The sequence below is a fragment of the Myxine glutinosa genome, chromosome 1, assembly GCF_964187855.1.
Source record: "Myxine glutinosa chromosome 1, kmMyxGlut1.1, whole genome shotgun sequence".
Taxonomy (NCBI): Eukaryota; Metazoa; Chordata; class Myxini; order Myxiniformes; family Myxinidae; genus Myxine; species Myxine glutinosa.
Genome location: NC_136261.1, coordinates 110,497,010 through 110,524,358, shown reverse-complemented (window position 1 = coordinate 110,524,358; position 27,349 = coordinate 110,497,010). Strand labels below are relative to the sequence as shown.

Below are 27,349 nucleotides of genomic sequence, written 5' to 3'. Positions count from 1 at the left end.
TCAATATGTCGAAATGTCACACACATCCATGCCCGTGGGATTCCCACGGGTGACCCCGCAAGTTTGCATTGACGTTCGTCGATGGACTCGTTCGCCCGTCTCATTCGTTTTCTTGCTGCATCCTGTTCAAGTCTGCGTTCTTCATCGATCGTCTCATTCATTTTGGAAATAGAAGTTTCCACGCAGCGCATGAATTGTCACGATCCTCAAGAGGAATTTGGCTCGTAATCATCAAATGATAAATGGCAAGTAAATTATATTGTGGAAAATTAAAGATTTCAAATAAACCTATTTAAAGTGTATTCGCACATAACTAATTTTAAAAAACGAAGAAATATCTCTCGGTAATTTCCTGAAACATATTTTACTTCCGGCTAATAATGTTGAATTAAATAAAAACGAAGAAATATATGTCGGCATCATTGTTGACGTTTTTGTGACGACTGTCATCAAACGAAAAAGTAATATATCTTAACGGAAAAGCAAAAGCGAATTTTTAATATATATCGACACGTTGCCGTCGGTGTCATGTTGGGCGGTGTATGATACACCATGACGCGATTTTTAAAAATATATCTCTGCATTTTCCCGCGTGTGTGGAATGTTTGTGGAAAATTAAAGATTTCAAATAAACCTATTTAAAGTGTATGCGCACATAACTAATAAAAAAAACGAAGAAATATCTCTCGGTAATTTCCTGAAACATATTTTACTTCCGGCTAATATGTTGAATGAAAAACGAAGAAATATATGTCGGCATCATTGTTGACGTTTTTGTGACGACTATCATCAAACGAAATAGTAATATATCATAACGGAAAAGCAAAAGCGAATTTTTAATATATATCGACACATTGCCGGCGGTGTCATGTTGGGCGGTGTATGATACACCATGACGCGATTTTAAAAAATATATCTCTGCATTTTCCCGCGTTAGTGGAATGTTCTCAATTATTGCTGACACCGAGTCTAAAAGTAAAACCATCGATAAAAATGAAATCATATGGTGAGTTAGATTGGAGATAAAGGCGTGAGAGAGACTCAATGGCCTTGAAGTTACAGGCCTTTGAGAATTCATTTCGTTCTATAAACGGCAACTTTCATCGGATTTTCTTCCCGTTTTTTTTCAACCGAGTCTAAAACTATGTTAGCGACTGTGAAAAATGAAATGATTTATCGAATTTGATTTGAAATAAAACTGGGGGAGAGCAAGACACCACGGGCCTACAAAACAGGACTCAAAGCTATGCGAGTTAATAAAATGGTGGATATTTGTTTATAGCCACTCCCAGAATGGGTGGAGCTATGGGTGGAGCTACTCTGCAAACCGAGTAAGCCACACCCCGGACAGACACCCAACAGATAGACAGACAGACAGACAGAATCATCTACGGCTATTATAATATATATATATATATATATATATATATATATATATATATATATATATATATATATATGTGCAGCGCCTGTGTTGTCCTGTGTTGTGTTGTCTTGTCACTGAACTACTTTCTCGAAACTTTTGTGAAATCGTACCAAACTTCTGGAATGCACATATCTCTCCCGTCGGTATGTCCTAAGGGTATTTTTTTTGAAAAATTTTCCAATTTATATTTTTAATTTTTTGGGGGAATTTTTTTTTTTTCAACTTCAATTGTTTATAAAATGTCATATCACGTATATTACAAATACATTTGTGCAAAATCATTGTTTCAATTATGATTGGTTTAAACCATGACAAAACGGCAACTCGGGTGCAGTCATTTATCTACATATATATCTACACATCTGGGCAGTGTCTGTGTTGTCACTTAACGACTCCCTCAAACTTTTGTTTCCGTGGTTGTGAAGTGTTTTTAATAACGTTGTGGTGGTTTTGAATCACGTGGTGGTGAGGTATTTTGAATTATGTGGTGGTGAGATGTTTTTAAATGACGTGGTGGTGAGGTGTTTTTAAATCACATGGTGGTGAGGTGTTTTTAAATCACATGGTGGTGAGGTGTTTTGATTTACGTGGTGGTGAGGTATTTATAATTACGTGGTGGTGAGGTATTTATAATTACGTGGTGGTGAGGTGTTTTGAATTACGTGGTGGTGAGGTATTTATAATTATGTGGTGGTGAGGTGTTTTGAATTACGTGGTGGTGAGGTGTTTTGATTTACGTGGTGGTGAGGTATTTATAATTACGTGGTGGTGAGGTCTTTTGAATTACGTGGTGGTGAGGTATTTATAATTACGTGGTGGTGAGGTGTTTTGAATTACATGGTGGTGAGGTGTTTTGAATTACTTGGTGGTGAGGTGTTTTTAATTTTGTGGCTGTGAGGTGTTTTTATTACGTGTTTTATGGCTGTGAGGTGTTTTTATTACGTGTTTTATGGCTGTGAGGTGTTTTTATTATGTGTTTTATGGCTGTGAGGTGTTTTTATTACGTGTTTTATGGCTGTGAGGTGATTTTATTACGTGTTTTATGGCTGTGAGGTGTTTTGAATTACGTGGTGGTGAGGTGTTTTTAATTTTGTGGCTGTGAGGTGTTTTTATTACGTGTTTTATGGCTGTGAGGTGTTTTTATTACGTGTTTTATGGCTGTGAGGTGTTTTTATTACGTGTTTTATGGCTGTGAGGTGTTTTTAATTTCGTGGTGGTGAGGTGTTTTTATTCCATGTTTTGTGGCTGTGAGGTGTTTTTATTGCGTGTTTTATGGCTGTGAGGTGTTTTTATTACGTGTTTTATGTCTGTGAGGTGTTTTTATTACGTGTTTTATGGCTGTGAGGTATTTTTATTGCGTGTTTTATGGCTGTGAGGTGTTTTTATTACGTGTTTTATGTCTGTGAGGTGTTTTTATTATGTGTTTTATGGCTGTGAGGTGTTTTTAATTTCGTGGTGGTGAGGTGTTTTTATTCCATGTTTTATGGCTGTGAGGTGTTTTTATTACGTGTTTTATGTCTGTGAGGTGTTTTTATTGCGTGTTTTATGGCTGTGAGGTGTTTTTATTACGTTTTATGTCTGTGAGGTGTTTTTATTACGTGTTTTATGGCTGTGAGGTATTTTTATTACGTGTTTTATGGCTGTGAGGTGTTTTTATTATGTGTTTTATGGCTGTGAGGTGTTTTTATTACGTGTTTTATGGCTGTGAGGTGTTTTTAATTTCGTAGTGGTGAGGTGTTTTTATTCCATGTTTTATGGCTGTGAGGTGTTTTTATTGCGTGTTTTATGGCTGTGAGGTGTTTTTATTACGTGTTTTATGTCTGTGAGGTGTTTTTATTACGTGTTTTATGGCTGTGAGGTGTTTTTATTACGTGTTTTATGGCTGTGAGGTGTTTTTATTACGTGTTTTATGGCTGTGAGGTGTTTTTATTACGTGTTTTATGGCTGTGAGGTGTTTTTATTTTGTGTTTTATGGCTGTGAGGTGTTTTTATTTCGTGTTTTATGGCTGTGAGGTGTTTTTATTTCGTGGTGGTGAGGTGTTTTATTCCATGTTTTATTGCTGTGAAGTGTTTTTATTACGTGTTTTATGGCTGTGAGGTGTTTTTATTACGTGTTTTATGGCTGTGAGGTGTTTTTATTACGTGTTTTATGGCTGTGAGGTGTTTTTATTTCGTGGTGGTGAGGTGTTTTTATTACGTGTTTTTTGGCTGTGAGGTGTTTTTAATTTTGTGGTGGTGTGTTTTTATTACGTGTTTTATGGCTGTGAGGTGTTTTTATTACGTGTTTTATGGCTGTGCAGTGTTTTTAATTTTGTGGTGGTGTGTTTTTATTACGTGTTTTATGGCTGTGCAGTGTTTTTAAATTTGTGGTGGTGTGTTTTTATTACGTGTTTTATGGCTGTGCAGTGTTTTTAATTTTGTGGTGGTGTGTTTTTATTACGTGTTTTATGGCTGTGCAGTGTTTTTAATTTAGTGGTGGTGAGGTGTTTTTATTACGTGTTTTATGGCTGTGAGGTGTTTTTAATTTCGTGGTGGTGAGGTGTTTTTATTACGTGTTTTATGGCTGTGAGGTGTTTTTATTACGTGTTTTATGGCTGTGCAGTGTTTTTAATTTTGTGGTGGTGTGTTTTTATTACGTGTTTTATGGCTGTGCAGTGTTTTTAATTTTGTGGTGGTGTGTTTTTATTACGTGTTTTATGGCTGTGCAGTGTTTTTAATTTTGTGGTGGTGTGTTTTTATTACGTGTTTTATGGCTGTGCAGTGTTTTTAATTTTGTGGTGGTGTGTTTTTATTACGTGTTTTATGGCTGTGCAGTGTTTTTAATTTTGTGGTGGTGTGTTTTTATTACGTGTTTTATGGCTGTGCAGTGTTTTTAATTTAGTGGTGGTGAGGTGATTTTATTACGTGTTTTATGGCTGTGCAGTGTTTTTAATTTTGTGGTGTGTTTTTATTCCGTGTTTTATGACTGTGCAGTGTTTTTAATTTCGTGGTGGTGAGGTGATTTTATTACGTGTTTTATGGCTGTGAGGTGTTTTTAATTTCGTGGTGGTGAGGTGTTTTTATTACGTGTTTTATGGCTGTGAGGTGTTTTTAATTTTGTGGTGGTGTGTTTTTATTACGTGTTTTATGGCTGTGCAGTGTTTTTAATTTCGGGGTGGTGAGGTGTTTTTATTACGTGTTTTATGGCTGTGAAGTGTTTTTAATTTCGGGGTGGTGAGGTGTTTTTATTACGGGTTTTATGGCTGTGAGGTGTTTTTATTACGTGTTTGATGGCTGTGAGGTGTTTTTAATTTTGTGGTGGTGAGGTGTTTGTATTACGTGTTTTATGGCTGTGAGGTGTTTTTATTACGTGTTTGATGGCTGTGAGGTGTTTTTAATTTTGTGGTGGTGAGGTGTTTGTATTACGTGTTTTATTGCTGTGAGGTGTTTTCAATTTCGTGGTGGTGAGGTATTTTTATTACGTGTTTTATGGCTGTGAGGTGTTTTCAATTTCGTGGTGGTGAGGTATTTTTATTACGTGTTTTATGGCTGTGAGGTGTTTTTATTACGTGTTTGATGGCAGTGAGGTGTTTTTAATTTCGTGGCTGTGAGGTGTTTTTATTACGTGTTTTATGGCTGTGAGGTGTTTTTAATTTCGTGGCTGTGAGGTGTTTTTATTACGTGTTTTATGGCTGTGAGGTGTTTTTAATTTCGTGGCTGTGAGGTGTTTTTATTACGTGTTTTATGGCTGTGAGGTGTTTTTAATTTCGTGGCTCTGAGGTGTTTTTATTACGTGTTTTATGGCTGTGAGGTGTTTTTAATTTCGTGGCTCTGAGGTGTTTTTATTACGTGTTTTATGGCTGTGAGGTGTTTTTATTACGTGTTTTATGGCTATGAGGTGTTTTTATTACGTGTTTTATGGCTGTGAGGTGTTTTCAATTTCGTGGTGGTGAGGTATTTTTATTACGTGTTTTATGGCTGTGAGGTGTTTTTATTACGTGTTTTATGGCTGTGAGGTGTTTTTATTACGTGTTTTATGGCTGTGAGGTGTTTTTATTACGTGTTTGATGGCTGTGAGGTGTTTTTAATTTTGTGGTGGTGAGGTGTTTTTATTACGTGTTTTATGGCTGTGAGGTGTTTTTATTACGTGTTTTATGGCTGTGAGGTGTTTTTATTACGTGTTTGATGGCTGTGAGGTATTTTTATTACGTGTTTTATGGCTGTGAGGTGTTTTTATTGCATGTTTTATGGCTGTGAGGTGTTTTTATTACGTGTTTGATGGCTGTGAGGTGTTTTTAATTTTGTGGTGGTGAGGTGTTTTTATTACGTGTTTTATGGCTGTGAGGTGTTTTAAATTTCTTGGTGGCGAGGTGTTTTGAATTACTTGGTGGTGAGGTGTTTTGAATTACGTGGTGGTGAGGCGTAATCGTCCCAAACTTCCAGTCTGCACCGAACCCCTCCCTATGTATGTGGTGAGGGATTCTTTCTTGAAAAAAAAACATTCAACCTAAATCTTCAACCTAAATTGCCTATAAAAATGTATTATCACAAACACAACAAATACATTTGTGCAAAGTACAAACCTGCCTGCAGTTTGTATTATGATTGGTGTAAATCAAGACAACACAACCACTCAGGTACAGTCATTATCCTCAGCTAAAATAAGCCTGTACCTCTGTAGCGACGCTTGGTGAGGCGAGCGCAGCGAGCCGAGCCAAGCTAGTATATATATATATATATATATATATATATATATATATATTTATATTTAAATAAACAAAGGCGCTTTCCACCAGAAAGTAAAACTAGATTTACTCCGCAAATTTAAGCAAATAGGCAAGAGGAGACCCCGTCTCGCAGGTGACATTTCACCTGCTTCACAGCAGGCTTCCTCAGGCCAGTAGACCACGACGAGCCCTGGCACAGACCAGTTTTTATTCACCATGTGGCAGCTTCTGGTCACGTGCCGGTGCTTGAGGTCAGATGGAGGAGTTTTTTTTTTAATTTTTGCAGACCTCAAGCAAAATGAACATCAAAGTCCAAGGCATATTGAGTCACACTTCTTTAGTGCAGTCACTCGTCTTTAGAAATGGTGTTTAAAGCAGTGTGAATGTTCTTGGCTATATCATGATGATTTTTTAAAACTCCATAACTTAATATTTCTACTTTTACCTTTCATGATCTAACATCTTCTTTCATTCTTGTGTGTAGCATTAGGATGGGAGGGGTATAAATGAAAAATGAAACGTAGGTGTGACACTCTCTTTAATTAACCTTTGTAAAGAATAGCTACATCAAGTATACTTTAATATATTTATGAGTCATCTTTATTTCCTCCTACTTCATCCCGACCCCCTGTTTGACATACAGGGACATTTTCTAGTATTCATTAAATCACTTTGGTGTACTTTTCCTCCTAGTCACCTGTATCTACATTTATTCCCACTATCTTTAGTTACAAATTTATCTTTTGAACTTTTATCTGCCTTTTTTGTTGTCGTCTGATCGTTCAACAAACAAATTGTAACATATGGATGCTTTTAATTTCAAGTAAGAGCTCAGCGCAACTACTCTGGAAATTTCTGATACCTTTTGTGTAGTTTGGCTGCCGGACTTGCATGTAAGGCTGCTTTAGCTAGTGGAATAAAAGAGCTCCCCTCACACATGGTTGGTTGACCTCTTCGCACCTGTAACTCTAACAGCACTCGGTAGAGTGCATACCCCTGCCAGGCTGAACAGTTTACATTGTGTATCCCTTCCCTCCTCCCCCTCCCCCTCCCTTTCCCCCCTCCCCTCCCCCTACCCTTCCCCCTCCACCCTACCCTCTCCCCTTCCCCCCTCCCCTCCCCCTACCCTTCCCCCTCCACCCTACCCTCTCCCCTTCCCCCCTCCCCTTTCCCCTCCCCTCCCCTCCCCCTCCCTCCCCCTCCCCTCCCCCTCCCTTTCCCCCATGCCCCTCCCTTTCCCCCCTACCCCTTCCTTTCCGCCCTACCCCTTCCCCAGCCTCCTCCCCCCTCCCCCTCCCCCTCCCTTTCCCCCATGCTCCTCCCTTTCCCCCCTACCCCTTCCCCACCCCCCTCCCCCTCCCCCACCCCCCTCCCTTTCCCCCTACCCCTTCCTTTCCTTCCCCTACCCCCTCCCCCCTTCCCCTCCTCATCCGGCCATAAAAATATTGCCTCAAAACAGGGAACCATGATTGTCATGGGACCCGCAAGGCTAACCCCCGCTCGAGCGGGTAAAATGGCCTTATAACGATCATTCATTCATTCATCCCACTGATACACTGAATCTATATCTGGACCTGAACCAAAATCAAATCGGCTTGTTCTTATCACCTAACCAGCTCATCCACATTGTTTAGTTCGAAACCATCCACAACTTTTTGAAATATCATGCTATATTTTGTTTTTGTCCCCCATCTCTCAACGGTGAAGAATCACTTTAGAAATTCTCAGCTCCAGATTCAGATCGTCACCATAATCTAACCATTTCATCCTTGTCACACACCCAATCTGTCCACCAAATTTCGTCCGAATCCGTATGCAACTTTTGGAGATATCCTGTTCACAAACAGACAAACAGACACTGGTGAAAACACACAACCTCCACTCATCTTTAGTGGCAGAGGTAAACATAAAAGTTGACCTTTGAAGTGTGTTTTTCCCACCCTCTTAATATCCGCTGTCTTACAAGGTGATTTCCTTGGTCCAATCAGATTTCTCTTAAAGATGAATGTCCTATCTGATTCAATAGAATATTTTGCAATTTGCAGATTCATCTTTTTAGCCGCGTCGCAGACGCTGCTCATAGAGTGCCCTCTGCTGTTGTTGTTCTTCTTCTTCTTCTTCTTGTTCTTGCAGAGAAGACAAAACCTCAAAGCTCCACCCATTCTGGGAACCATAGCTCCACCCATTCTGGGAGAGCCTTCATATAAACAAATATCCACCATTTTATTAACTCGCATAGCTTTGAGGCCTGTTTTGTAGGCCCGTGGTGTCTTCCTCTCTCACACAGTTTTATTTCAAATCAAATTCGATATATCATTTCATTTTTCACAGTCGCTAACATAGTTTTAGACTCGGTTGAAAAAAAACGGGAAGAAAATCCGATGAAAGTTGCCCTTTATAGAACAAAATGAATTCTCAAAGGCCTGTAACTTCAAGTCCATCGAGATATATATATTTTTAAATCGCGGCATGGTCAGTCATACACCGCCCGAAATAAGAGACGGGAAAATGCCGAGATATATTAAAAATTCGTCGCCACACACGGGAAATTGCCGAGATATATTTTCACTTTGCACAAAAATAACATCAAGTAATCGAATCAATAGGAATGTCCTGTGCCTATAACATCGACGTTATAGGCACAGCTGCATCTAGGCATTGTGTAACATCGACGCGGCTTTTGTTTTAATTAAAACTTTTTGTACTTGTTGTACATTGTTTTGCATACGTACATCAGGCAGGCAGCGACAGCAACATGATAGGATCAAAAGTTGATCGGATTCGTATAAACATCACCCTGACCTTCAATTCACACTGGTAATCTTATGTGCTTATCATGTCTTTTCATTGACAGAGGCCTTATCTGTTAAGCCTCTGGGTATTATCATCAGCACTGACATATCTCAACATGGAAACATCTCAAATGTAGATGCCAAAGTCAGGGCATTATCTGTACAGCCGAGTCGTTCCCAGACTTGCCATCACAAAAGATAATGTATTTATTTGCCATGTTTGAATAACAAATATAGCCATATGAGTCTCTTTGGCTGGAAAAAAAATGATTGACTTGGCTCTCTAACAGCATTTGTCTTCTGAGGTCTGATGTCTTTTGAACACATCATGAAATCTGTACTTTGAATATCTTTTATTATTGACACTTTATTTGATATGGGTGAGTACACAATGTATTGAAATGGATTGTACATGCCTTTAGAACTTTAGCTGTGGCATAGTTGTAAAAAAAGTTTTCTTTAATGCTTGTTCAAAACAAATGTTTAATGTTGTGTTATACAAGATAAAGTTTAATAATTGGGCATTAAGATGACAGTATTTCAACACAGTTGCAGCTTCATGTTTATTTCTGCACGCTTGAATTGGATTCATAACATAAGCTCCTTACAAAAAGCATGTGAATCACGATGCTATTCTTAGAGAACTGTTAAGACTTTGCATTTGGACTCTAGAGCAAGCAAGCACATTTGTCATTGACTGTAACCGTAATTGTGGTTTTGGGGACGAATGTTAAAAATCCCATGGACTGCAAGAAGAACAAACCAATCAGTGCTTGAAGAACGGAATTAGACCACCGTGTACATTAGAAGGCATTGTCACATTTTGGAGACCACACATGCAGAAAACGAAAGTCTGGAGAAGTCAAACATGTTGGGAATGCTTGAGGAAGAAGAGGAAGAGGAAGACCTCGTATGTGCTGGATGGATGGGGTAAGAGCTGCAACCAAGCTGTTTCTTCCACAGCTTCAGGAAGCAGTGCAGGATACCGATATTTGGAGAAATATATAATTATGATGAATGTCACCAGAAGTCGTCCAGTACGACTTGACGGAACTAGATAACTAAGTAACCTTAAACAAGACCGAATGTCTAACAGCGGTGTAGCCGGGCTTGTAAAATATTATAAACCACAAACACATATTATTAGCTTTTCAAACAGTCGCTAATGCTGCTTATAACATTAAACAAAGAAATTTGGGGGAATCCCGACATCATTGAGGTAAGCTTTACTTACAGAACTGAGCGAAGATCTACTGTAATCTATGTACCCAAAAGGGTTGGAGGTGTGCTCATTTACCAAGCAACTAGCTAGCGCTTGCCAAGCCAGCCGTTCATTAAGGGTTTTGAATGGAGTGCTTGCTCGAATGCTTAAACCAAATAACGATCTCTCTACAAGAAACTTGGTAAATGAACAGACACCCAATGTTCTTGAGACCCGACCATAGATCGACTGTAATCTATATACCCCAAAGAGGAATGATCCTTCCTGCAGCTCCCGTAGTGAGCGGGTGTACTTGTAAATTTAAATGTTGGTCAGTGGACTCAGCCGTCGTAATGACATTATAGACGTAATGACGTAACGGACACAAAACTGATATATTTTAACTTTCAGTAAGTTTGCAGTCACTAGGAATGGATTGGTGTTACGATTAGATTTACTATAATATTAACTTTACATTATCATTATTTCGAAAATGATATTACCATTTAAAAACCGAGGCTAATTCCTTACTTCCTCGGTTATTAATATTCGTGCCGAACACCGCTCATCATTGATCATGAACCATACATCGCTTCAATCCATTAACTTTCCATTCACGACATTGGGATTAAAGTGTTATGGTTATATTTACGATATTATTATTATTATTACAAAAACGATACTACTGAAACGATACACGACTGTATTAAGAAACCTGGGCTTAATTTGTCCGAAGCAGTCCGAAGACGAGTCATAAAGCCGAAGGCCTATATGTACGGTACCGTAATGTTGGAAGAGACGTAACGTCTATACTTTTGATATTTGATGATCATTTTAACAATCGGTTTGTTTGTGTTTCACACTGAATGAAAAGTGTAAAGGTAGAGCATGGCGATTGTGATATATGACAGGTTCGACGATATGTTTGGCTTGAACGACATATAAATCAAAATGGCGGTGTGTGGAGAGTCAGCCACCGTACCGCCGTAATGACATCAGACGTAATCACATTACCCTGTCATGTGACCAGATCCTCAGCTCTGATTGGTATATGTTTGAGGGGACATGCATACGGACAGACAAACTCTGTTCTAGATGGCTTCGCCTAATGGGCTATGCCGTAAAAACTTAAATGAGCCCATATGTCAAGTCTAGAGTTCATGGGTAAAGTTTCATATTGTCATCATTTATATATATTAATGTAGCGACAGTTTTCTGTCTGTCTGTTTCCCTCTTTCTGATCTGATTGGTTGGACAGTTGGCATGACTCCACCTACAAAGACGTCATTAGTAGGAAGGCTGACTCCACCCACAGACATTTTGATTTCCATGCAGCTCAGGCCGAACACATCGTCGAACCTGTCATGTTCGCAATCGCCATGCCCTGCCTTTACATTGCTTAAACATAAACTTCTGGGAGCATGCGAGGCAGCACTTCGTTGCTTATACACCCAAAAAAGAGCGGGTTTTCGTTCTACGGGTCCCTGCTGGTCATCGTATTAAAATACGCAATTTGGTGTCTGTCTGCCCGCGATACATCCGGTCGTTACTTATCCAATCTTGACCAAACTTGACAGGAGGACTAAGGGTCACATGGGGGAAGTTGTATTGATTTTATTTGACCACCCCCCACCCCCTCCCACCTTCCCAAGGGGGTTTTTCACATACACCTCTCCACAAGAAAGCATTTATTATGCAATAGTGCATAGCACCAGACTCCACAAACTGCCTCTCTTTTATACAGCGTTTTGACTTTTGAGGCACTGCTATAGCGAGTTTGTAGTTTTAGTTTGTTGTAGTTATTGTTGTGAACCTATATTTAATTATCAATTGTAATTGCAAATAATATGTGTCTAAAACATAATATTATGTCTGAGTTTCAGCATAGGTCAACCCTTCTGACCTACATAAATGATTACAGTGACTTTGATGTAGCTTGTACATCGTTTCAGGTTTATTATTCCTATTATATTGAAGTACCATACACATTACTCTGTCATGCAGTGTATATAGCTATATATGAATCTGCATGCTATGTTGTGGTTTTTTTTTTCCAGACACCTATGATGACCTGAGTCATATCGCATTCCATGCTTCCCATCAGCCTAAAATTAACAGGCTACCAGCTATCACGGCATTGTTGCCACTCTTCACAGAAAGTGCACAATCAGATGTCATGATTCTAGATGCCATGACAGTGATAGATAAATAAAGCCACTTGAAAAATCAATCCAGGCCAAACTCCTGTCATTGAATTGGATCATCCACTGTTTGCATTCTGAAGAGATTCAATGGGATATAACAAGTCCATACAATGAGGACAACTGCATCATAATGTTAGCTGGTCTTCATATAGAGATGGTAGTGTTGAAAATGATTGGTGACTGGGTAGACAACAGTGGATGGGTAGGAGTAATTGTGCAAGCTGACTTAACGACACCCAGGAGAGCCAATGGAATCTTGAGAGCTAGCCATGTCACTCGTTCACGATATGCGCACCTGCATATCGCTGCATTGTACATCATACTAAAATACGCCATTTGTGTCCGTCTGATGAATTTTTGACCCCAATACATTCCGTCGTTACTTATCCAATCTCAACCAAACTTGACAGGATGACCAAGGGTTACATAATGAAGGTTGTAGCGCATTCATTTGCCCCCCTCACCAAGGGGGTTTTCTCCCCCGAGCGGGTTTTCCCCGCCATTGCCGTAAATGGCATTGCGTGTTGAGGTGTATATAAATGTTAAATTAGCTTTATTGTGGCGTTTTTCCAAAGAAGAAGATTTATCGTGGCGTTTTTCCAAAGACGCTTTTTTATGACAAAATTAATGATAATCGCATATTATTAATGTTATTACAACAATATTAATACTAATAACGTCCCACTTCCCCAAAGCGTTTTTCCTGCAGTGATAACGTGTTTAAATAGCTTAACTTGCAAAACATGGCTTCCCAAAGCAGAGAGTGATGAAAATGATGAAAATGATGAACATGCGGGTGTGGTTGGATTCAGGCATATATGGTGTGAAGAAAAATGTGAACAGCATTCACTATTTAAATACTGGGCAATGGTTTTGGAACTCAAACTTTTGCTTATAAACAATGTACATGCTCTTCGTGTGGGTTACCAATCATTTATATTCCACATATAATAAGTTACATGTCCACCAAATTGCATGCTTCTGTCATCATGAGAACATAACTCCATAAAGATTATATAAATAAGCTAGTTGTTATGCATTTTTTTTATTTTATTTTATTGTATAAAAGATACAAGCTCGTGTAAGATCTAACATCAATCACAAAAAAACGGACACACAAAACATACAAAAAGGGAACGGGAGACAAGATGGGGAGAGAGAGGGAAGCACACAAGTACAACAGTAGAGAACAGGGACAGCGAAAGATCTGTGGGAGGGAGAGGGCTTGGGGGGATGATTGCCATCTTGGAAATAGTGGTCATTTTGATGGAGTTATCATTGGTGGCTATGCTGCATACCAATCATTTTAAATTCTACATATAATATAGTACATTTCCACCAAATTTCGGGCTACTATCATGATTTGAACAATTAATGTAAATTTGGGCAGTTAGCCGATCTACCATAATGGTAGATCTACATTACTCTTCCGGTAGATAACTCTTCCGTTATGAATGTAATACAAGTTGTGATCCAAATTATAAAATAATCTGTATTACATATATGGGAGCACACAGAATCATGAGTGGATCGTATGTTACATGTAATAAAGCAATATTACTAACGTAGAAAACCATGAAACGGCACGGATTGTGACGTGTTATGGTGATGCTTTGTCTTAGTAAAGGCAAGCTGAGTTATATGAAACCTTGTCTGTGACTTGGTATGCCTTCTGCATTCCAAGAGTTCATCCTAAGTTATTAAAAAGTGAAGCTCATACATCGCAAAATGAATGAAATGAAAGCCCACAGAATCCCGTTTCTCACAGTCTGAGAGTCCTTTCGGTGCTTTTTTGCAAATTCCAAGCGGGCTTTCATGTGTCTTTCACTGAGGAGAGGCTTCCGTCTGGCCACTCTGCCATAAAGCCCAGATCGGTGGAGTGTTGCAGTGATGGTTGTCCTTCTGGAAGTTTCTCCCATCTCCACACAGGATCTCTGGAGCTCAGCCACAGTGACCATCGGGTTCTTGGTCACCTCTCTTACCAAGGCCCTTCTCCCCCGATTGCTCAGTTTGGCCGGGCCGCCAGCTCTAGGAAGAGCCCTGGTTGTTCCAAACTTCTTCCATTTAAGAATTATGGAGGCCACTGTGCTCTTGGGAACCTTCAATACAGCAGAGATTTTTTTGTAGGCTTCCCCAGATCTGTGCCTCGACACAATCCTATCTCTGAGCTCTGCAGGCAGTTCCTTCGACCTCATGGCTTGGTTTTTGCTCTGATATGCATTGTCAGCTGTGAGACCTTATATAGACAGGTGTGTGCCTTTCCAAATCATGTCCAATCAATTGAATTTACCACTGGTGGACTCCAAGCAAGGTGTAGAAACATCTCAAAGATGATCAAGAGAATTGGGAGGCACCTGAGCTAAATTTCAAGTGTCATTTCAACCCTTTCAACAAAGGGTATGAATACTTATGTGAATGTGATATTTCAGTTTTTTCTTTTATAATAAATTTGCAAAACTTTCTAAAATCTCGCGATCTCGCGAGACGGCGGCAGGGATTTTCTCGCGAGATAGGAGATCTCGCGAGATCTTGGAGACGGCGGCAGGGATTTTCGAAGCTCCACACGGTCTCCACGTTTTTCGAAGTTAAGTCTGTTCACAATTGTATTTTGTCGAAACTGTATTTATCTTTCGGTGTGTGAAGTTATTGTGTGCAACTTTGGTTGTTTCTCGGTGTTTATCTTTCATAAATTGATCGTCTGTTTGCCGTGTCGCGAGCAAGGCCTTTGCCGCGTCGCGAACGATTTGAAATCGAATTTAAGTGATTGTTCCCATTTGTATTTTCGTTAAAACTGTATTTATTTATGGTGTTGTACGTATATTGTGTCCCGACGAAGATTTTTCGGTGCAAATCTTTCATACCTGTATTGAAAATCGTGTTAATTCGTGTCGTGTCTTGAGGCCTTGTACAGTGTGCACTGTACAACCTTGAGGCTTTGTTTTTCTCAGCGGTCCGTCGTTTGTGATCCAATAACTTTCGTTCTCTGTATTCCCAGTCTTTTCACCCATAGCCTACTTCCTTGTGTAAATCTCAACTCAAAAAAAAAAAAAAAAAAAAAAAAAAACATTTCCTTCTCTGTTCTCATTCGTTTATTCATTCTTATTCGTTCGTTCGTTCTTCGACCACGTGTTTCTCCCCCATTTCCCCAGATAATTTTCACTCATTAACCTTCAATGTTTACACTTTCCCCTCAAGTTATGTATTCCGTCATATTTTATAACACCTTTTTCTTCTTCTTCTTTAAAAGGCTGCTTTCGACTTGCTCACCAAATCAATTCATCCCAAAAAAAATATCCATCTCCTATAGTGCCTTTTTTCTACATTCCCTAAACTCTCCTGCACTCCATCCTCCATCCAGCGTCCTTAAACGTATTTTTAACTCGAAGGTCACAAGAAACTCATTTTGCAATAAATGTTCGTTTCCCATAAATCGTACACTTTCAAAAATCCAATCTCACCCCTCCCCTCCAAATCTTCCCCATAACCCCTCCCCTCCAAATCTTCCCCATCACCCCTCCCCTCCAAATCTTCCCCATCACCCATCCCTTTCAAATCTCCCCCCTTGCCCCCTCCCTCCTAAACTACCCCCTCACCCCTCCCCGCCAAGACGCCCCCTCGCCCCTCCCCTCCTAGACTCCTGCCTCACCCCTCCCCTCCAAATCTCCCCCATATCCCATCCCTTTCAAATCCCTCCCCTTGTCCCTTCCCTCCCAAACTCCCCCCTCACCCCTCCCCTTCAAATCTCCCCACCCTCATTGCTTCTCAATTTCCCCCCTCTCACTCCCCCTCCTCAAAGCGTCCTCCCCGCTTCTTCCCCCTTCAAACTCTCACCTCCATCTCCCCCAACCTTCTGCCTCGCTCTTCCCCCTCCTCAAATAACACCTCATTGTGGCTCACCCAATCACCATCAAACCTTTTGTCCGCCCCATCCTTCCCTTTCTCCGAGCTATTCTGAAATCTCTGACACACCTTCAACAGCTCTCCCTACCTCTTCCACCTCTTCCACATCTTACCCTACCCCTCCTCCCCCCTGTTCTGTATCTGATGCTCCCCCTTCCTCTTCATTAACGGTATGGACCTCAAACATCCGGGGCCTTCGTTCAAACTTAACTGATCTCTCCATACAGGTTGCTTCTGTCAAACCAGACGTGATCTGCTTAACAGAAACTTTCCTCCTTTATGATGTCTCTGATTCCATAGTATCTCTCCCGGGCTACTCCCTCCTCCGGTATGATAGACCTGAGCCTCGTCCTGGAGGCGGGGTTGCTATCTTTATCAAAAACTCTCTTCCTCACTCGCCCTGCACTGCACTCTCTCCACCTCACCCCCAGGAATACCTCTGGCTACGGCTTCCCCTTCGCTCCCACCTCTTGTTCATATGTGTGTTGTACCGTCCACCAAACAGTGATGACTCCATCTACATCTCGCTGTCTGATGATATGGACCAACTTCTATCTACTCATCCCAACTCTCTCTTCCTCATATGTGGTGATTTCAACTGTCATCATGCCAGTTGGCTGGGTGTGGGTACCTCTCTCACCAGCCATGGTTCCTCAGCAAAGGACTTCTGCGACTCACTGGGACTGACACAATCTGTCAATTTCCCGACCCGGATCTCAGTCAACGGAGCATCTTCTCTTCTGGACTTGGTTATGACTAACTTCCCTGAAAATGTCTGCTGCTCTTCCTCTGCTCCGATCGGATCATCTGATCATGTCCTTGTTAAAGTGGACATCTCTCTGACCATCCTCAGGGAGCCTGCTCAGCGTCGACGAGTCTGGCATTTCACTCAGGCCAACTGGCACGGTCTTCAAGCAGCCATCAATCATCTGGACTGGTCTCCCATCTCTACCACCTCTGACATCAACTCATCCTGGGAATTCTTTCAAAGTAAATTGCTCTCTCTCATGCACAGATTTATCCCATCTCGTCTTCAGTTGTCATACCCTTCCTCCCGTCCATGGTACACGGAATCTTGTGGTGAGGCTGTTGCCCAGAAACAACTTGCCTTCGTCTCCTGGAAAGCAAATCCAACGGAAGGAAATCTCATTTCCTTTCACAAAGCCCGAAACAAGTGTGTGTCCACCCTCAGGAGAGCCAGGAAACAATATCTCTCCATTCTCAAGACCGAACTCTCTTATCTGTCTACCTCTTCCAAATCCTGGTGGCGTCTGGTCAAATCCGTTTCTGGTGTTTGTTCCCCCTCCATCCCCTCCCTTACCTCAAACGGCTACACAGCTGACTCCGCACGTGAAAAAGCTGAATGCCTCAACTCTGTGTTTGCCTCTAAATCTTGTGTCCCAAACCCATCCCTCTCTGTACCCACCATACCCAGTCGTACCCTGCTGCTCCTGGACTCCGTGTCCTTTCCTCCTGACAAGGTGGAAAAGTTTCTGTCAACCCTCGACTCTGATTCTGCAACTGGACCCGACGGCATCAGCCCACGGGTCCTAAAATCCTGCTCTGCTGCTCTATCTCACCCTCTCTCTGTTCTCTTCACCCTCTCTTTTGCTCAAGGTCAACTGCCATCTGCTTGGAAATCAGCCAACATCACCGCTTTGCACAAAAAAGGTGCAAAAACAGATCCTAGCAACTACAGACCAATCAGCCTTCTCCCAATTATCAGCAAAGTCATGGAATCCATCATTGCTTCGGATATGAAATCTTTCCTCTTCTCCAATGGCTTGATCTCTGATCATCAATTTGGTTTCAGACCAGGTCACTCTACTCTGGACATGCTGCTTCTGCTGTCTCAACAATGGATGGAGGTCCTCAATGCCAAACAGGAAATTAGAGCTGTCTCCCTCGACATATCACGTGCCTTCGACATGGTCTGGCACCCCGCTCTGCTCACCAAACTCTCCTCCTTTGGTATCCATGGAAATCTCCACGCATGGCTGGCGGACTTCCTCTCTAGTCGTCGTCAACGTGTGGCCCTGAATGGGTTTCTCTCATCTCCTCTTCCTGTTCAGGCTGGAGTTCCCCAAGGCAGTGTTCTGGGCCCCGTGCTTTTTCTGGTCTTCATCAATGATCTCTCTGACTCTCTCGAAAATCCTCTCTATCTCTTTGCTGATGACTCCACTCTCTGCCGCTCCATTCCTCTTCCCTCAGATCGGCAGTCTGCTGCCTCCTCACTCTCTGAAGACCTGGACAAAATCACAGACTGGTCAAACAAGTGGAACATGTCTTTCAATCCTGACAAATCTCACACTCTTACTATGTCTCTCCGAAAAGATCGACTGGACAACCCTCCCATCTACTTTCTCAACAATCCTCTCCAAGAAGTTCTGTCGCTCAAGATTTTGGGTCTCACTATCTGCCATGATCTTTCTTGGGAAAACCACATTTCCAAGCTGGCCTCCAAAGCCAGTCGCCGACTGGGCATCCTCCGTCGTGCGAAGTCCTTCCTCGGCACACCTGAGCTCCTCACCACATACAAGGCTTTCATCCGCAGCTCAATGGAATACTGTTCTCCCCTATGGGCCGGTGCTCCTGCCTCACACCTAGCTCGGCTTCACGCTGTTGAAACCAAAGCTTTCAGAATTATTGGAATCTCCCGCGATGAAGCTATCTCTGAGGGCCTTTCACTCACTCACCGCAGGCAGGTAGGTGGTCTTTCTGTCTTCTACCGACTCCTCTCCGGCCTTGCACCCCCAGCTCTCTCTGTGCTCTGTCCCCCAAATATTCCTACAGGTCGCACAAGATCTGCCAGCAACCCTCTGATGGTTAAACTGCCGAAATCTCGGCTCTCTGCTCACCTTCACTCTTTCATTCCTCTTTTCTCCCGCCTCTGGAACAAACTCCCTCACTCCCTTCAATCCCACTCCTCCCTCCAGGTCTTTAAAACAGCTGTTCACCACCATCTCTTATCTTCCCCCATCCAAAACCTTGATCTTTTCTACCCCCGCTAATTCACCCCAGATCCACCTTGTTTGAAATTCCAACTTCTTTCCTGGAAGTCCTGGCAGTGTCCATATGTTTTATACCTCTCCCACCGCCCCCTTCCCATGCCCCCCCCCCCCCAAAGCCCTCGCCCTCTCTCAGATCTCTCGATGTCTCCATGTCTCTCGGTCCCTGCTCTCAAATGTTGTGTTTGTGTCCTTCCCCCTCTCTCCCCATCTTGTCTACCGCTCCCGATGTTATATGTTTTATGTGTCGGTTTGTCTTTCTGTGTGATTAATGTTCGCTCTTTCACGAGCCTCGATCTTGTATACAAAAAAAAAAAAAAAAAAAAATCCCGTTTTCTCTTTGTCATTATGGGGTATTGAGTGTAGATTGATGAGGGAAAAAATGAATTTAAACGATCTCAGCATAAGGCTGCAACATAACAAAATGTGAACAAAGTGAAGGGGTCTGAATACTTTCTGAATGCACTGTATATACTGACAGGATGGCCTAAAAGTACACTCACTCGCCTTTAAGATGTCTAGCCTGGGTTCAAATCCCAACCCAGCTATCAACTGGATCTAAAAGTGTTTGTTTGCTGGTGTTTCACAGGCAGATTCATTCAGCAAATACTTTTAGCTATCTATTTATCTCCACATGTGGGCAGTGTCTGTGTTGTCACTGAACTACTCCATCAAACTTTTGTTTCCGTGGTTTTGAAGTGTTTTGAATTACTTGGTGGTGAGGTTTTATTGAATTATTTGGTGGTGAGGTGTATTGAATTACTTTGTGGTGAGGTTTTATTGAATTACTTTGTGGTGAGGTTTTATTGAATTACTTGGTGGTGAGGTTTTATTGAATTACTTTGTGGTGAGGTTTTATTGAATTACTTGGTAGTGAGGTTTTATTGAATTACTTGGTGGTGAGGTTTTATTGAATTACTTGGTGGTGAGGTTTTATTGAATTACTTTGTGGTGAGGTTTTATTGAATTACTTGGTGGTGAGGTTTTATTGAATTACTTGGTGGTGAGGTTTTATTGAATTACTTTGTGGTGAGGTTTTATTGAATTACTTGGTGGTGAGGTTTTATTGAATTACTTTGTGGTGAGGTTTTATTGAATTACTTGGTAGTGAGGTTTTATTGAATTACTTTGTGGTGAGGTTTTATTGAATTACTTGGTGGTGAGGTTTTATTGAATTACTTGGTGGTGAGGTTTTATTGAATTACTTGGTGGTGAGGTTTTATTGAATTACTTGGTGGTGAGGTTTTATTGAATTACTTGGTGGTGAGGTTTTATTGAATTACTTTGTGGTGAGGTTTTATTGAATTACTTGGTGGTGAGGTTTTATTGAATTACTTGGTGGTGAGGTTTTATTGAATTACTTTGTGGTGAGGTTTTATTGAATTACTTTGTGGTGAGGTGAATTGAATTACTTGGTGGAGAGGTTTTATTAAATTACTTGGTGGTGAGGTGTTTTGAATTACTTGGTGGTGAGGTGAATTGAATTACTTGGTGGTGAGGTTTTATTGAATTACTTGGTGGTGAGGTGTTTTGAATTACTTGGTGGTGAGGTGTATTTAATTACTTGGTGGTGAGGTGTATTGAATTACGTGGTGGTGACGTGTTTTGAATTATGTGGTGGTGAGGTGTATTGAATTACTTGGTGGTGAGGTGTATTGAATTAATTGGTGGTGAGGTGTTTTGAATTAATTGGTGGTGAAGTGTATTTAATTACTTGGTTGTGAGGTGTTTTGAATTATTTGGTAGTGAGGTGTATTGAATTATTTGGCGATGAGGTGTATTGAATTACTTGGCGGTGAGGTGTATTGAATTACGTGGTGGTGAGGTGTTTTGAATTAAGTGGTGGTGAGGTGTTTTGAATTACGTGGTGGTGAGGTGTTTTGAAATATGTGGTGGTGAGGTGTTTTAAATTATATGGTGGTGAGGTGTTTTAAATTATATTGTGGTGAGGTGTTTTAAATTTATTGGTGGTGAGGTGTTTTAAATTAATTGGTGGTGAGGTGTTTTGAATTATGTGGTGGTGAGGTGTTTTGAATTACTTGGTGGTGAGGTGTTTTGAATTATGTGGTGGTGAGGTGTTTTGCATTACGTGGTGGTGAGGTGTTTTGAATTATGTGTGGTGAGGTGTTTTAAATTAATTGGTGGTGAGGTGTTTTGAATTATGTGTGGTGAGGTGTTTTAAATTAATTGGTGGTGAGGTGTTTTGCATTACGTGGTGGTGAGGTGTTTTAAATTATGTGTGGTGAGGTGTTTTAAATTAATTGGTGGTGAGGTGTTTTAAATTAATTGGTGGTGAGGTGTTTTAAATTAATTGGTGGTGAGGTGTTTTGAATTAATTGGTGGTGAGGTGTTTTGAATTAATTGGTGGTGAGGTGTTTTGCATTACGTGGTGGTGAGGTGTCATGAATCACGTGGCAAATAAATTCAAATAAATTTGTACAAAATAATTGTTTGTATTATGATTGGTGTAAATCATGACAACACAGCAACTCAGGTACAGTCATTATCCTCAGTTAAAACAAGCCCGTTCCTCAGTCAGGTGTTTTGTGATGTACCATATACTATATTACAGAGCGTTGGTGCTGCTGAAACAGTTTCTTGCCAAAGGGTATACTGGGTGGTTTGTAATTTGGCCATCATCCAAGCAATGGCCCGCCTGCGTTTCTTCAAGGACACCATGGGATCGTTAATGTCTATCAACTAATGCTGACAGACGAGACGTCCAGTGAAACGTCCACCTGAGGGACGGCACACATTTTGCTGAATGAATCTGCCTGTGAAACACCGGGATGACAGTTTATAGCTGGGTTGGGATTTGAGGGCGTCAAAATATAAATCAGACTCTGCACACTCCGCCAACAACAAAAGTTGTTGTTTTGTCATGGTTTACACCAGTCATAATACAAAAAATTATTTTGCACAAATGTATTTGTAATACACATGATATTACATTTTATAAACAATTGAAGTTGAAGATTTAAGATGACATAAAAAAAATGTTTCAAAGGAATATATATATATATATATATATCAAGAAGAAATGCCCTCAGGACATTCCGACGGGAGAGGTAGGTGCATACCAGAAGTTTGGTAGGATTTCACCAAAATTTGAGGGAGTAGTTCAGTGACAACACAACACAACACAACACTGTACAGGACAACACAAGACAGACACTGTACAGATATGTAGATGTATATATATATATACAGATATATACTAGCTTGGCTCGGCTCGCTACGCTCGCCTCACCACACATCGTTGCAGAGGAACGGGCTTATTTTAGCTGAGGATAATCACTGTACCTGAGTTGCTGTGTTGTCATGATTTACACCAATCATAATACAAACAATTACTTTGCATAAATGTATTTGTTGTGTTTGTGATATTACATTTTTATAGGCAATTTAGGTTGAAGATTTAGGTTGAATGTTTTTTTTTCAAGAAAGAACCCCTCAGCCACACATAGGGGAGGGGTAGGTGCAGACTGGAAGTTTGGGACGATTACACCTCCCCTCCACGTAATGTAAAACACCTCACCACCACATAATTTAAAACACCTCACCACCACATAATTCAAAACACCTCACCTCCACGTAATTCAAAACACCTCACCACCACCTAATTCAAAACACCTCACCACCACCTAATTCAAAACACCTCACCACCACCTAATTCAAAACACCTCACCACCACGTAATTCAAAACACCTCACCACAACATAATTCAAAACACCTCACCACCACATAATTCAAAACACCTCACCACCACGTAATAGAAAACACCTCACCACCACATAATTCAAAACACCTCACCACCACGTAATTCAAAACACCTCACCACCACGTAATTCAAAACACCTCACCACCACGTAATTTAAAACACCTCACCACCACATAATTCAAAACACCTCACCACCACGTAATTCAAAACACCTCACCACTACATAATTCAAAACACCTCACCACCACATAATTCAAAACATCTCACCACCAAGTAATTTAAATGCACCTCACCACCACATAATTCAAAATACCTCACCACCACATAATTAAAAACACCTCACCACCAAGTAATTAAAAACACCTCACCACCACATAATTAAAAACACCTAAACAACAACTATTTCAAAATACCTAACCACCACATAATTCAAAACACCTCACCACCACATAATTCAAAACACCTCACCACCACGTAATTTAAAACACCTCACCACCACATCATTCAAAACACCTCACCACCACATAATTAAAAACACCTCACCACCAAGTAATTAAAAACACCTCACCACCAGTTAATTCAAAACACCTCACCACCACATAATTAAAAACACCTCACCACCAACTAATTCAAAACACCTCACCACCAACTCATTCAAAACACCTCACTACCACATAATTAAAAACACCTCACCACCACATAATTAAAAACACCTCACCACCAACGAATTCAAAATACCTCACCACCACATAATTCAAAACACCTCACCACCACATAATTAAAAACACCTCACCACCAAGTAATTCAAAACACCTCACCACCAACTAATTCAAAACCCCTCACAACCACATAATTAAAAACACCTCACCACCAAGTAATTTAAAACACCTCACCACCACGTAATTCAAAACACCTCACCACCAAGTAATTCAAAACACCTCACTACCAACTAATTCAAAACACCTCACCACCATGTAATTCAAAACACCTCACCACCAACTAATTCAAAACACCTCACCACCACACAATTCAAAACACCTCACCACCAACTAATTCAAAACACCTCACCACCAACTAATTCAAACCGCCTCACCACCACATTATTAAAAACACCTCACCACCAAGTAATTCAAAACACCTCACCACCACGTAATTAAAAACACCTCACCACCACGTGATTTAAAAACACCTCACCACCACGTGATTTAAAACACCTCACCACCACGTAATTCAAAACACCTCACCACCACGTAATTCAAAACACCTCACCATCATGTGATTTAAAAACACCTCACCACCATGTGGTTTAAAAACACCTCACCACCACATAATTCAAAATACCTCACCACCACGTGATTCAAAACCACTACCACGTTATTAAAAACACTTCACAACCACGGAAACAATTTTTGGAGAGTAGTTCAACGACAACACAGACACTGCCCAGATATATAGATATATAGATAGATGACTGTACCTGAGTTGCTGTGTTGTCATGGTTTACACCAATCATAATTTAAACAATTATTTTGCACAGATTTATTTGTAATATACCTGATATTACATTTTATTAGCAATTGAAGTTGAAGACTTAAGTTGAAAAAAAAATGGGACATTTTCCCCCCAAAAATACCCTTAGGACATACCGACGGGAGAGATATGTGCATATCAGAAGTTTGGTAGGATATCACAAAAGTTTGATGGAGTAGTTCAGTGACAACACAACACAGGACACAGATATATATATACATATACATACATACATACATACATACATACATACATACATACATACATATATATAGACACAGGACACAGATAATGCTATAGTGGAAGAGAAATCTAGTTTGATTTATAGAAGAAGTGTATTTGAGTACCTTGTTACAAAATAGAAAATGAGTATAATGCCGGCACTGCTGAGGCATAAACGTTTTGAACAAAAAAACCCTCCACCAACTCTTTTGTATTATACTTCAATGACCTAATTCATTTGATAAGGTAATTAATTTGAAAAGCTGTTCTTTCCTTACAATATTAACAAGTAAGAACTGATGATTTTTCTTGGCAGTACCTGTATTAATTAGTACGAAAACTGAAAAATGTACTGAAAACTTTTCCACAAAACAACAACATCAAACTTCTGCTTACGTGGTCAAGTTGAATTGAGTGTGTCTACATGTACTCTCAGGCTCGTCACACTCGAGGATGGCATGCAGAAAGTGTCTTCAGGTGATGAGGAGGACTTGAGCGGGACTAGAAGTTGTTCCAGGCAGCTCCATTGCTCCTCTCCCCGTCCGCTCCCGACGTTTTGCGCTGCCTCGTCTCTCCAAAGGGTGAAGGAGGTGGATGTGGAATGGGAGCAAGCTAGCAAGCAGTTCATGATGAGCTATGTTAAGGACTTGCACCGACGAGGTGAGTATACCATTTCTGTGAGAACAGAACAACACGGAAGTTAAAAGTTTGAAACAGAAAATGTATATATTATCCAGGTTTCATCTTGCTGTTTTTCACACTCTTACCTCATACGTGCATGTTTAAGGTTATCGCAATGAGTTTTAAGGCAATATAAGCCTTATCTGCATGCATTAAAATAATGAAGGTTATTATACAAGAATTTAGCTTAGCGGTTCGGAAGATAATTTATTAGCTTATTTCTTAGCTTATTTTAGATAATTATTAGCTTAATTAGCAAGATAATTAGCTTAGCGGTTAGGAAGATAATTTATTAGCTTATTTCTTAGCCTATTTTAGATAATTATTAGCTTAATTAGCAAGATAATTAGCTTAGCGGTTAGGAAGATAATTTATTAGCTTATTTCTTAGTTTATTTTAGATAATTATTAGCTTAAATAGCAAGATAATTAGCTTAGCTGTTCGGTAGATAATTTATTAGCTTATTTCTTAGCTTATTTTAGATAATTATTAGCTTAATTAGCAAGATAATTAGCTTAGCGGTTAGGAAGATAATTTATTAGCTTATTTCTTAGCTTATTTTAGATAATTATTAGCTTAAATAGCAAGATAATTAGCTTAGCTGTTCGGAAGATAATTTATTAGCTTATTTCTTAGCTTATTTTAGATAATTATTAGCTTAATTAGCAAGATAATTAGCTTAGCTGTTCGGAAGATAATTTATTAGCTTATTTCTTAGCTTATTTTAGATAATTATTAGCTTAATTAGCAAGATAATTAGCTTAGCGGTTAGGAAGATAATTTATTAGCTTATTTCTTAGCTTATTTTAGATAATTATTAGCTTAATTAGCAAGATAATTAGCTTAGCGGTTAGGAAGATAATTTATTAGCTTATTTCTTAGCTTATTTTAGATAATTATTAGCTTAATTAGCAAGATAATTAGCTTAGCGGTTAGGAAGATAATTTATTAGCTTATTTCTTAGCTTATTTTAGATAATTATTAGCTTAATTAGCAAGATAATTAGCTTAGCGGTTCGGAAAATAATTTCTTAGCTTATTTCTTAGCTTATTTTAGATAATTATTAGCTTAATTAGCAAGATAATTAGCTTAGCGGTTAGGAAGATAATTTATTAGCTTATTTCTTAGCTTATTTTAGATAATTATTAGCTTAATTAGCAAGCTAATTAGCTTAGCGGTTAGGAAGATAATTTATTAGCTTATTTCTTAGCTTATTTTAGATAATTATTAGCTTAATTAGCAAGATAATTAGCTTAGCGGTTAGGAAGATAATTTATTAGCTTATTTCTTAGCTTATTTTAGATAATTATTAGCTTAATTAGCAAGATAATTAGCTTAGCGGTTCGGAAAATAATTTATTAGCTTATTTCTTAGCTTATTTTAGATAATTATTAGCTTAATTAGCAAGATAATTAGCTTAGCGGTTAGGAAGATAATTTATTAGCTTATTTCTTAGCTTATTTTAGATAATTATTAGCTTAATTAGCAAGATAATTAGCTTAGCAGTTAGGAAGATAATTTATTAGCTTATTTCTTAGCTTATTTTAGATAATTATTAGCTTAATTAGCAAGATAATTAGCTTAGCGGTTCGGAAAATAATTTATTAGCTTATTTCTTAGCTTATTTTAGATAATTATTAGCTTAATTAGCAAGATAATTAGCTTAGCGGTTAGGAAGATAATTTATTAGCTTATTTCTTAGCTTATTTTAGATAATTATTAGCTTAATTAGCAAGATAATTAGCTTAGCTGTTCGGAAGATAATTTATTAGCTTATTTCTTAGCTTATTTTAGATAATTATTAGCTTAATTAGCAAGATAATTAGCTTAGCGGTTAGGAAGATAATTTATTAGCTTATTTCTTAGCTTATTTTAGATAATTATTAGCTTAATTAGCAAGATAATTAGCTTAGCGGTTAGGAAGATAATTTATTAGCTTATTTCTTAGCTTATTTTAG

The 27,349-nt window shown here is 39.6% G+C and overlaps 1 protein-coding gene across 1 annotated transcript in view; it reads left to right on the top strand.

Moving 5' to 3' along the window:
* LOC137427471 (leucine-rich repeat-containing protein 2-like) overlaps positions 1 to 27,349 on the top strand; it is a 165,469-nt gene that overhangs the window by 40,991 nt on the left and 97,129 nt on the right. Inside the window, exon 8 of the mRNA XM_068117001.2 lies at positions 25,147 to 25,370. Coding sequence (XP_067973102.2) covers positions 25,147 to 25,370 — 224 coding nt within the window. The remainder of the gene's footprint in view (positions 1 to 25,146; positions 25,371 to 27,349) is intronic.